This window comes from Pristis pectinata, chromosome 14 (assembly GCF_009764475.1).
Source record: "Pristis pectinata isolate sPriPec2 chromosome 14, sPriPec2.1.pri, whole genome shotgun sequence".
Classification (NCBI taxonomy): Eukaryota; Metazoa; Chordata; class Chondrichthyes; order Rhinopristiformes; family Pristidae; genus Pristis; species Pristis pectinata.
In genome coordinates this window covers 17,751,570-17,764,363 of record NC_067418.1, presented here as the reverse complement: position 1 = coordinate 17,764,363, position 12,794 = coordinate 17,751,570, and the positions used below count along the sequence as shown (strand labels likewise).

At 36.1% G+C, this 12,794-nt stretch overlaps 1 protein-coding gene across 1 annotated transcript in view; it reads left to right on the top strand.

Annotated features, from left to right (window-relative positions):
* The window catches only part of mettl15 (methyltransferase like 15), a 64,863-nt gene that overhangs the window by 32,898 nt on the left and 19,171 nt on the right, over positions 1-12,794 (top strand). The window contains 1 exon segment of the mRNA XM_052029323.1: positions 10,765-10,956. Coding sequence (XP_051885283.1) covers positions 10,765-10,956 — 192 coding nt within the window.

The following is a 12,794-nucleotide window of genomic DNA, read 5'->3' as shown; positions in this document are numbered from 1 at the left end:
CAGCACTATGCACAGATCTGGGTACCACAGCTGGAAGAATGTGGTAACATTAGAAAGAGTGCAGAAGAGATTCACCAGGATGTTGCCTGGAATGGAGGGCTTCACTTTCAAGAAGAGACTGGATAGGCTGGGTTGATTCGCACTGGAATGTAGAAGGCTGTGGGGTGGTATTATGGAAGTTTATAAAATAATGAGGGGCACAGATAGAGGAGGTAGGGTCTGTTTCCTAGGGTGGGGAGTGTAAAACTAGAGGGCATAATTTAAAGGTGAGCATTGAGAAATTTAAAGGTGATCTGAGGGGCAAGTTTTTTTTTACACACACAGGGTGGTGATTATATGGAATGAGCTGCCAGAGGAAGTGGTAGAGGCAGATACAATTATGGCATTTTAGAGGCATTTGGATAGCTACTTGAATAGGAGAGTTGTAGAGGGATACGGGCCTAATGCGGGCAAATAGGATTAGCGTAGATAGGCATCATGGTTGGCATGGTTGAGTTGGCCTGAAGAGTCTTTTTCTGTGCTGTATGACTATGTTCTATGCCTCTATGTTTGTTTTAATTGTAATATGATTGGTCTTATTTGAAACTGGATAATTAAGAATTCTAAAGACTGCTGTTTATGAGATTGGAAGTACTGAATAAAAAAAGATGAGTTTAAAAAAAACAGCAACATTGAAAAAGAATTGGATGTCAAAATATTAACCTCAACTAGCCTTCAGAATACCCAGAAGATAGGTGAGGATTGATCTGAAATTAAAGTAAGTTGAGGATGTAAAAACAATTCTTATGTGTATTCTTTGTGGGAAAATGCAAGTGTGGTTATAAACCAAGAATAGTTGATGTATAATAATCAATGAATGTAAGTGACTCCACCATTATTAATGAAGTGCCATCTAAGCAGAAATCTTTCACAAACATAGAAAGCAGGAGAAATTGAAGGGCAGGTAATGAAATGTCAGAGCAGCATTCATCAACAACCCATTTTTTTTCTTCGAAGTTTATTGGTTTCCTTCAATTTGTTTTCATAGTTCAACATGTTTGAAAACATTTATAAAACTGGTTGTTTGGCTAAATTTTGCAAACCAGAGATAAGTTAATGTGCACATACCTTTATTCAATCAGATTTTGTCCCCACATGCATTGATAAATATGGAAATCAGGAACTTATCATATTGCTTGGCATATGCCTCTCAAAGTTTTGCTGCAGTAGTAATTTTCCAAGAGTCTTGTCATTCAAGTAGGTGGAAGAACCTCATTTTGCACTACCTTGCCATTATATGCTCCAGAAAAAGTTTGAACTTTATCAAACAAATGTGAGAGCATTTTTGCTATGTGATAAGTCTTAATTACTGCTAAACAATCTCACCAGCACCAAAAATTATGCATTCCATTTCAGGCTGTATAGATTGGTAATGATTCTTTAGTTTGACAGATTAAGAGACAAACAATTAATTGCCATGTTCACAAAGACCTCAAGTTCCTTATAGGCGGCACCATACTGTTTTGACTCTCTAATACCTGCAGGTTCCAAAGCAAATTTCTGTGGGCAGTTGCAATTAACTGCCGGAGTCATTTGTTTCCCGCAGAACATAAAATCTGACCTCTGTTTGTCTCGCTCACACAGGTGTTAGCAATTAGATTAACTACCTCACATCTCTCAAGTGGACTGCAATCAGTAGGGATAGGCAGCAACACCTCTGCCACGATTATCCTCAACATTGGTGTCCCACAAGGCTGTGTCCTCAGCCCCTCGCTCTACTCCCTCTACTCCCTATACAGTCATGACTGCTTGGCCAGATTCTGCTCTAACTCCATTTACAAGTTTGCAGATGACACCACTGTAGTGGGCCGTATCTCAAATTACAATGAGTGAGAGTACAGGAAGGAGATAGAGAGCCTAGTGGCATGGTTTCATGACAACAACCTTTCCCACAATGTCAGCAAAACAAAAGAGCTGGTCATTGCTTTCAGGAAGGGGGAACGGTGCACACGATCCTATTTACATCAATGGTGCTGAGAGGGTTGAGAGCTTCAAGTTCCTAGGAAGGAATATCACCAATAGCTTGTCCTGGTCCAACCACATAGATGCCACAGCCAAGAAAGTTCACCAGAGCCTCTACTTCCTCAGGAGGCTAAAGAAATTTGGCATGTCTCCTTTGACCCTCACCAATTTTTATCGATGCATCATCGAAAGCATTCTATCCAGATGCATCAGGGCTCGGTATGGAAACTACTCTGCCCAAGACCACAGGACTGCAGAGAGTTGTGGACACAGCTCATCACATCACAGAAACCAGTCTCCCCTCTATGGACTCTGTCTACACTTCTTGCTGCCTCAGTAAAGCAGCCAACATAATCAAGACCCCACCCAGACTGGACATTCTCTCTTCTCCCCCTCCCATCGGGCAGAAGATACAAAAGCCTGAAAGCATGTACCACCAGGCTCAAGGACAGTTTCTGTCTTGCTGTTGTTAGACTATTGAGCAGTCCCTTAGTGTGATAAGATGGAACCTTGACCTCACAGTCTACCTTGTTATGGTCTTGCACCTTACTGTCTACCTGCAATGCACTTTCTCTGTAACTGTAACACTTTATTCTGCATTCTGTTATTACTTTCACTTGCACTGACTCAATGCACTGTTGTAATGAAATGATCTGTATGGATGGCATGCAAAACAAAGTTTTTCACTGTACGTTGGTACATGTGATATTAATAAACCAATTTACCAGTTTTTTTTTACTTTTTGCTGTCTTCAAAACACGATGATGAATTGACTTCAAGTTCAATTTTTTGAGAATTGAAGTATCCATTGAGCTTCTACCATACTCTGTCAGCTAAGTGCAATTTTTAAGTGTTTAAACCTAAAGCTGCATCTCTCCATCATTCATCAAAATGATGCAGCATCCAGTAGAAATACCAACTTTCTTTGGGTCCTCTGTTGAAAAAAGGCCTTGAGAAGATGATGTTGGAATTGCCACATGTTTGATGATGATTGAGAGATTTCAGAGTTGTTGGGGATGCAGCCTGGGGATTGTTGCATATTATACTGAGAATTAGCAATGTATTTGAAGAATGGATGTACATTATGATTGCTAAACATCATGTTAGTGAATTAAGAGATTTCTGTTACAGCATTCCCTTCCCCTCACCTGGAGAATACATGTGGCAGAAAGTAGGACAAGTTCGTGCCCATATAATAATAGAAGTATTGAAGGAAATCATTAGAGAACTTGTTGAGGACATGAAAGGATCCAGATAATAGGTACTTGCAGCCATGGCAAAGTTGAGTATGCCTATATTTCATTTGTGTCATATACCATTTGGAAAAAGCTTGTAAGAATATTTTTTTTCATATTTCTATGCATTAAAGATAATAAGAACTTCCTATTGTGTGAAAACCATTGCCCTGAGATGAATACCGAGGACTTGGACAGAAATATGCTTCAAGCATGCTTGGAGGCATCTTAAGTGTAAAAAATATCTGCATAAATTGAGCTAATGGGATATTTTATATAAACAGTGTTTACAACTCATCTTTTCTGATGTATCTCATCAAGAAAATCTCTTTTCAAAGGGTCATAATGAAGTGACAATTTTATATTTTGCACATTAACATTTTTATTTCACAATTTAAGATAAATTTTTTGTTATTTATTAGATTTTTAATTGTATTTTATAAATAGCTATAATAAAAAAATGTATAAGCTCAGTCATAATTGTGATGCAGCAATAATTTAAAAGTTTAGTTTTTGGTACAGCCATTATTTTTAGGTACAGTTGCTGCCTTTTAAATAAGCATTTGGTGATCAATTGTTCGCTGCAGGAGGGGTATTAATAACTCATTGAACATTTCTTTAAACAGTTCACAGATGTGTATGTATGTGGGCATACTAAGCATTTGAGCAGAAAACCCTTTATGAATTGATTTGGTTTTCTCACCAGATGATAAACAATTTCTTCCAAAGTCACACAGTGATACAATGCAACAGAATAATAAGTTGTACTTCTGATTTCTAAAAATATATATAAAATATTTAGCATGCTATTGTACTCTTTTTACTAACTTGTGTTTTCTTATGAGCCACTTATAGCCAGGAAGGTGACCTTCTCTGAGGCCTTGGACAATGTTACCCTGAAATGACCACTAGGAGGTGTTTTAGTATTTTCTGCAAATGCAACTGATTCTGTTTCATAAACTATTCTATAGCATAAGACATTTCTATGAACAAGACTGAATACTTCATGAAGTGTAACTAAATGTTTACGTCAGCACCATCGTCATGCCATCAGAAACCATTAGCAGTATGTTTCCTTTGGTAATTCATTTTCTGAAGCACTCTTAAAAAATTTATGATTGATGTGACCCATTGGGTTACATAGTTATATAAAAGTAATTGCATATTTTTTGTATAATTCAACGAGGTGGAAGATCCTGGACCCAAGTAAGCTTTTAGTACATGAGTTATGCATTATGGCCTAATCTTATATGAATGTAAGAGGCATTTAATCTTACAGCACAAAAAAAACTATCATGCAATATGAATACGTAAATTTACAACTTTTTTCCGTAAAATTACTGCTGCAGATATTGAGGTGGGAGTATTTGTTCTCTGCAAGCTATTTATTAAGAGATGGACAAGTATGCATTTTTAAAAGTTAGTGTTGTTGGAAGTAGAAACTAAATTTATAATGGAATCCTAGTCAAAGAGTCATACAGCACAGAAATGGGCCCTATAGCCCACTGTGTCCATGTTGATCTTTTTGCCCATCTACACTAATCCCAGTTGTCTGCATGAGGACAATATCCTTCTGTGCCTTGCTTATTGGGCGGCACGGTAGCGTAGCGGTTAGCGCGATGCTATTACAGCGCCAGCGATCGGGTTTCGATTCCTGTCACTGTCTGTAAGGAGTTTGTATGTTCTCCTGTGTCTGCGTGGGTTTCCTCCGGGTGCTTCGGTTTCCTCCCACATTGCAAAGATGTACGGGTAGGTTAATTGGGTTTAAAATGGGCGGCGTGGACTCCTTGGGCCAGAAGGGCTGTTACCACGCTGTAAATAAAATTTAAATTTAAAATTTAATAATTTATTTAAGTGTCTGTCTAAATGCCTCTTAAATGTAGTAATTGTATATGTATGATTCCACCACTGACCACAGTTCATGTAGAAAAAAAACACTTACCCCTCAGGTCCCCTTTTAAAATACCTTCCTCTCATCTTAAACCTATGCCCTTTTGTTTTGATACCCCAACTATGGGAGAATGATTTTGACTATCTAGCTTATCTGTGCTTCTCATAATCTTATATACTTCTATCAGGTCAACCTTCCTCCTCCTTTGCTTCAGGGATAACAAGCCCAACCTTTTCAATTCCTCCCTATAACTAAAGTCCTCAATCCAAGCAACATCCTGGTGAATCTCGTCTACACTCTCTGTAACGCAATCACATCCTTCCTGTAGTGTGGCAACCATAATTTCACACAGTATTTTGTAAAGTTAACATGTAGTCCCAGCTCTTAATATTCTATGCTCTGACCTATGAAGACAAACATGCCAAATGCTTTCTTCACCACCCCATCGACTTCTGTGGCCATTTTCAGGGAACTATGGACTTTGACACCTAGTTCTCGCTTTTCATCAGCATTTCTTAGTGCCCTACTCCTTATATATGTCCTACCCCTATTTAACTTCCCCAAAATGCATCACTCTGCAGTTGTCAGGTTTAAATTCCATCTGCCGATGCTACGCCCGATTTTCCATCTGATTTAAGATCCTGCTGTAGCCTCAGACAACCTTCCTTGGTATTCATAGATATTTAGCAATGATTTTTATCTAAAATTCTATTCATTCATGGCAAAATGGATATCAAGGATGAAAACATTTTATTCATAAACTGCAGCTTAAGAACTATTCCGGTTTGGACTTCAAAAATATGAGACTACAATTTGTTAATTGTCTTGTTATTTCATCAGTTGCAATTTTTAAAAATTGTATCCAAGATTGTGAGATGTAACTTCTACAAATTGAATGAGGTTCATAACTCAGGCTTATTGGTGTACATTTCACTGAACCTACCTAATAGAACCATAATTCAGTTCTTTCAGTCAATCTTGAAGTAATGTAAAATTACTTGAAAGCTTTGTAATTATAGTCATATGACTCCATCTATCCAAAATATAAACAAATATTATCATTGGTAAAATATGCAAGTATTTATTTCAGCTAATATATCAGTTATTGAATGCAGCCATAATAAAAAAAATTACCATTATGGTGTTTAATATTTCATTTAACTTTTTTGATGCATAATCCAGGCACCTTTTAATTAAGAAATATGTAAAAGGGGAAATGTGATTTTACAGATCTTTAATGTTCATACTCTAAGAACCTGATATCTCAAAGTAAATGCTTTGTATAGTGTAATTGATTGCCGATTGGAGGCCTCGGTCCCACCCCTTCCGGCTGCAATGTGAGAGTCGAACACTTAAGTAGGAGGCAAGATTTTGAAACCCATTCTCGAGAAACCTTCCATGGTGTTGCAAAATTGCTGTTCAGTGAGTTTCAGTGGACCTGATCCAGTTGAGTATAAGATTAATGGAAGACGAACACATTGAAGATTTCAGTGGACTACAGTGTTCTATGTCTTTGATCAAAGCAGAAGCCGTGCTGGTCAGTGGAGAGGAAATCTGTAAGATTGTAGAATAAGGTACCTATCAAAAATGCAAAATAATCAAACCTGTAGTGAAAACAGATGCTTTTTTATTTCCTAAAAGATTAGGTCTATTTTATGCATTGTCAGTAATACTGAAATCAGTGTAAGTCGTTGGTATTTAGTAATTTTAATTTGATACCATTGTAAAAATTGTTCTCATTTTTGAGTACAACTTAAAAATGAAAAATTGTATCAAGGGTACTCATACCTATAAAAAATTGTACTTACTTGTTTTATAGAACAAAAGAATTTTATATTGTTAAACTTTTAAGATAGTTCTTTTGTAATTCATTTTGTTCCTCAAGGCTAAGTTGAACCTTTTTGTAAATTTGCCATCTCAAGCCAGAAAAATGCATTTAGATTGCAACCACAATGTAGGATTGAGACTTGAAATGATTTGTGCTTTATTTGTTTTCACTTGTAATATAGTCCTCCTCTTTTGAAATATTTGTCTATACAGTGCTGTCACATTAAGTGCCTACAGGTAGTGTCTGTAATATGTAAAATGGCAAGTTCAACAATTTGTGAAGATAAAATGTTAAATGTTACCACTTACTTCATCAAAAGCCATAAAGCATGTCACTTTAAATGACAATCTTTACATTAATTGCCTGCTTTAATCTTTGTAATAAAAGCGAGCAGGTTATGTAGTAGTAAATTACTCAGCTAAGGATTAAGAATTGTTAGGCAGGAAATGTATGATTGCCAAATTCAAGGTTGTCTTTAGGTTTATGAAGTTTGCTTGAACTATTTTTACAGATCTCCAATTGGTTTATTTACTTACTGATTTATTATTTCGGAACTAAGTATGGGCTCAAAATATCATCTTATTTATAGGAACTACTTTCAATGAAGAATAGTGCTAGTTCGTGAAAGTGAATATTTTGACCCAAATTATGATATATAAAAAAAAGGAATTCGATGCAGAATTGAGGCTTACAGACCATTATTTTCAGCAATTTAAGCCAATCTTATATTTTTTAGGAATATTGAAAACTGAGGCTTAGGAATTCATCTGTGATTATTGGAGGTAATGTAGTGCTGTTGTATTGGTCACCCTCGTGATGCTCAGAGACATTGAGCTCAACAGAACCTAAAATATGGAGGGGAGTATAGTGGAGAAGACCACTATAATGTCCATTTAGTACATAATCAGAGATGACTTCTTACACCACAGATTCTTTAACTCTTAGTTTAAAGATTTCTTTGAGCAAATATGAGCATGTAGACTTGAGAAAATATGACAGCTTGCACTAACGATTGCATACTTCTAAGTTGCTTGTTTCTGTATTAAGTACATTAAAATATAAGAGCAATAAATGCTTGTATGATAAGTAGCTAAAGGTCTTTGTAAATAAAATCCGAGCCTTTGTAAATATGTCTTTTTTGTCATTTTTCCTTATTACTGATTTCTTTCTTTTGTAATTTAAAATTATGACTGCTTGCAAATAGAATTGAGAAAGAAAAATAGCTTCAAATGCTTTGCAATGTTTTATAAAAATGAGGTTTCTAATGTACAGTTTCTTCCAATGTTACTATGCAGGCGAGAGTAAATGTTTTAAATTATCATTCCAAAGCATCCAACCCTTTCAACTGGTTCCAATTACTAATCATACTTGGTGGGGCATTTTGAATTGTAACTTAAACCCCCTTTTCTCGATCTGTGCCCATATTTAGCTTACTATGTATATCAAAAGCTAGAAGTATGTCCTTGACTTCAAACAAAATGCTACCTTAATACTCCTTTTTTTAATCGAGTTCTTAGCCATATATCCCCAATATTGTCTTTGGCTCTTGCAGCAACTTTGGCTGGCGATACCTGTGTGAACTAATTTGGAGTTTTTGTCTCTATTAAAGGTGCTGTATAATTGTAAAATTGATGTGATTAAAAGTTAACTTTTCACATGTATAATCATTTTCCAGTGTGGGATACTCCACTTATGGGGGTGATTATAGAAGTTTTGTTTTGAAGAAGATAGTTTAAAAAATAATTGCAGGTTTAATGTCTGTAGTGCAGGATGCCACCTGGGATGATTAGAATAAAAAGATAATTACTTTTCTTTAAGATAACAGGGTAAGGTGGAAAAAAAGAGAAACAAAGAATTTTAGTTTTGACTGGGAATGAATTAATTAGAGCAAATAAACTGACAATTTTTGTACATTACAAAAGACCCAATACTCTTCAAACTAATGGTATAATATGTATTTATTTAACCAACAAAAATTGTAAACAGTTTTGGTAGATGATGCTGTAACACTACTGAAAAATGGTGAAAAATTACTGTAGGTAATAGAGATTAAAATAAACTGTAGTGAATATTTTTATCTCTGTAATCCACAAGTCATTTTGCATCTTTCATCTTTCATCTTTCTCCTTGCTTTTGATTGTAATAGATTTATAATGTTTCTCCTAAACTATAAAATCCTGCCCATGGAGATTTAATTGACATCATAAAAATGAATTTAATTTACAGGCATCAAAATTCATCAATAAATTTGGAGCTTTTTTTTAAAAAAAACATCTGTCTCTGAGAAAAGAACTTATAAGATGTTACTGTAGACATTTGATTTATGCTAAAACTGTGATCAAAACAATTAAATCCTAAATGCTAACCTTAATAAGTTGGAGTTAAAGATGAACTTCTCTTTTCACATACACAAAAACTTTTATTTTGCCTGAAAAGATTTCAGCCTTGTCAAGACTGCTAAATGTTTAATTACCATTCTCCCATGATATCCTCGACTTTTCTGTCTTTTTCTTATCTAATTATTTGTTTTTTTTTCTCTCTTGTTCAGGCCACAGTTGTCAATGATTTCCATTTTGCAGTTTTGGGAATCTCTCATTTAGGTGTTTCTTTACCCTTTTGGTTAATTACAGAATTTTATGTGTGGAATGATTGTGGCAAATTAAACTCAGAGAACCAGTTTGCATTTACATACTATTTTCTGTTTTTGAAGTACTGTTCACTGATGCAATTCTGGAGAAAAGTGGCAGCCTTTTTGCAGACAACAACATCCCACGGTGTGTTGACAGTTGAGGCTAAACATTGGGAGGAACTCGCAAAGAACTTTCCTGCTCTTCTTTAAATAGTTCCACTGAGTCTTTTGTTCCACTTGAGAGGGTAAATGTGGCTGTAGCTCAATCTAATAACTGGACCCTACATCAGTGCAGCCTAAGTATCGACTCTTGGTTATCAGCTTAAATTATTTGTTCAAATATCTGGTGTGGGACTTGAACCCACAATCTTCTGACTCTGAGAATTGATTTCTGTTACGGTAATCATTATGCTAGTCAGACAGTTCATATTTTGTCAAGATTAAATGAAAAGTTTTCCGTTCATCTACAGAGAATTATGGCATCACTTACTGATGGCTTTCAAGAATATGGAACTGAGCATGTTGTCAGATTGTGGAACTGAATGGGTTTGTATTCCAACTTGAGAAATGTGTCGAGATGAAATTGAAGCAGGACTTGAGACCCACAGGTTGTGAATTTACCAAGGACTGTAAGCAAAGTAGAATTGAGAGCACATCCAAACCCAGTTCTATATCTAAGAACAAGTGAAATTTGAAGCTTTTGTGAATATTGGACTGCACTTTTCTCTGTGGCTGTGCGGCTGAATGCAACACTTCAGATGCATAGCATGATTACGTTGAAAATAGGTATTGATAGATTTCTGGTTATTAAAGAAAATTAAAGGATATCAGGATAGGTTAGGAAAATGGTATTTCTGGTGGCAGATCAGCCATGATCTTGTTGAATGACAGAGCAAGTCTTGGGGGTTATGGTCTTTTAATTTACTTTGTTTTGTAATTATTTTTTATTTAGGAGATGAGAATGCCTAAAGAACTTGAGGTTGGTTCACTCCTGAAAATTTTCATATAGGAGCAATCCATATTAGGCAAACAGAAATTATACATGTGCATTTCTCAATCGCTTGGTTTGTGGGTGTCAGGAAAATAATGAGTCTGAAGCAAAATGTGGGACCTGCAAGCAGATTTTTTCTTAAGAACTTTTCCAAAGAATAATCTGTCTTTGTCACTTCTTTTCTTTCAGTGGACACTTTCAACCTCTTCTTGGAAGGTTCAGCCAACTGGAGGCCTTATTAGTTGCATCTGGTGTAGAGGCAGATACTTTCGATGGAATTGTTATTGATGCAGGCTGCTCTTCTATGCAGTTAGACATGCCATGTCGCGGTTTTGCTTTAAGCAAGGATGGTCCCCTAGACATGAGAATGGATGGGAACAGGTTGGTACAGAAACTACAATAATCTTCATGACAAAATTGTCACTACTTTTAACATGTAAGAACTGGCAAGGAATAACCTAGTTAATCCCTCTACTGTAGATACAGATTAGAAGAAAAATAGCTCCATATTATAAAAAAAAACTACCAGACTTGAAAGCAAAAAATCTACCAGACTTGACAGTGTCAGCATTAAGAGCTTAAAACTAGCTATTTTCTGACCTCGTGCAAATACGAAGTAATGCTGCTTTTCTTATTTGATGCTTTAGCAGCAAGGAAAATGTTGAAAATGTTTCTAGGAAAGGAATTTTGGCTACAAGCTAAAACAGCACAACACAATACTTAGTCTTGTCAAATACAGTTTGAAAAATGGTAAGGATTGTTGACTTACATTTGAAATTCGGTTTGCCAAATTTGGACCTAATACTTTAACCTTGGAGCATTTGTTTTTATTAATAATCTTGCATAAATCCTATAGTGCAATGATTGTAATTCAGTTTGGATTAGCTCAAATTAGGATATATCATTCTCTGCTAAATCAATATATTTCTACAAATGTAGCTGAATCCTAAAAAATTAATTTTAATGCAGCTGTTTATTGAAGTTCAAACTGCTTGCAGCATTTGGTGGTAGGTTGTAGAAGAAATATTGTGTTTTGTTGAATTCCTGTCATGGTATGGTTTAAACACAGAAGAAGGCCATTCAACTTATCATGCCTGTACCACAGTGACATAGAGCAGGTTGTGTGTCTGAATATAGAATAAACAAATCTCTGGACATGAGATAGCACAAGGGAGGTATGTGTGTGTGCCTTAAATCTCTCCACACAGTGACTGATGGTTTGTTAAGTTATGAAAGGATGTAGGGCTAATGTATGGACTATATAGAATTAGATAACAATCACAATCTCAATGTTATTACAAAACTGGCTCATTAAGAGTTTATGGTTTAAATATGTTCCTATTTTTCTCTGTTATTTTCAAATGGAGCTACAAATTCATTTTGCCCTTTCCTGTCTTTTCCTTTAAAGGATAGCATAATGGTACAGCTAGTCGAGCCATTGCATCGCAACACCAGAGACCCAGCTTCAATCGTGATTTTGGATTCTGTCTGTTCTCCCTGTGGCTAAGTGGGTTTCCTCTGGGTGCTCTATTTTCCTCCCATATTCCAAAGACATGCTGGTTAGCCACTTTAAATTGCCCCTATTGTGTAGATGGGTGGTGAAATCTGGGGGAAGATAGAACATAGAACAGTATAACACAGAAACAGGCCCTTCAGCCCACAATGTTGTGCTGAACCAATTACATTAGTAATAAAATGCCCAACTAAACTAATCCCTTCTGCTTACACAACGTCCACATCCTACCATTTTCCTCACATTCATGTGCCTATCTAAAAGCTTCTTGAATGCCTCTATCGTATTTGCCTCCACCACCACCTCAGGCAGCCCATTCCAGGCACCCACCAGTCTCTGAGTGGGGGTTAAAAAAAAAACTTGCCCTGCACAAAAGAGTTGTTGTGATGGGAGATTTTAATTTCCCAAATATCGATTGGCATCTCCATACAGTGAGGGGTTTAGATGGGGTGGAGTTTGTTAAGTATGTTCAGGAAGGATTCTTGACACAATATGTAGATAAGCCTACAAGAGGAGGGGCTGTGCTTGATTTGGTATTGGGAAATGAACCTGGTCAGGTGTCAGATCTCTCAGTGGGAGAGCATTTTGGAGATAGTGATCATAATTCTGTCTCCTTTATGATAGCATTGGAGAGAGATAGGAACAGACAGACTAGAGAGGCATTTAGTTGGAGTAAAGGGAATTATGAGGCTCTCAGGCAGAAAAT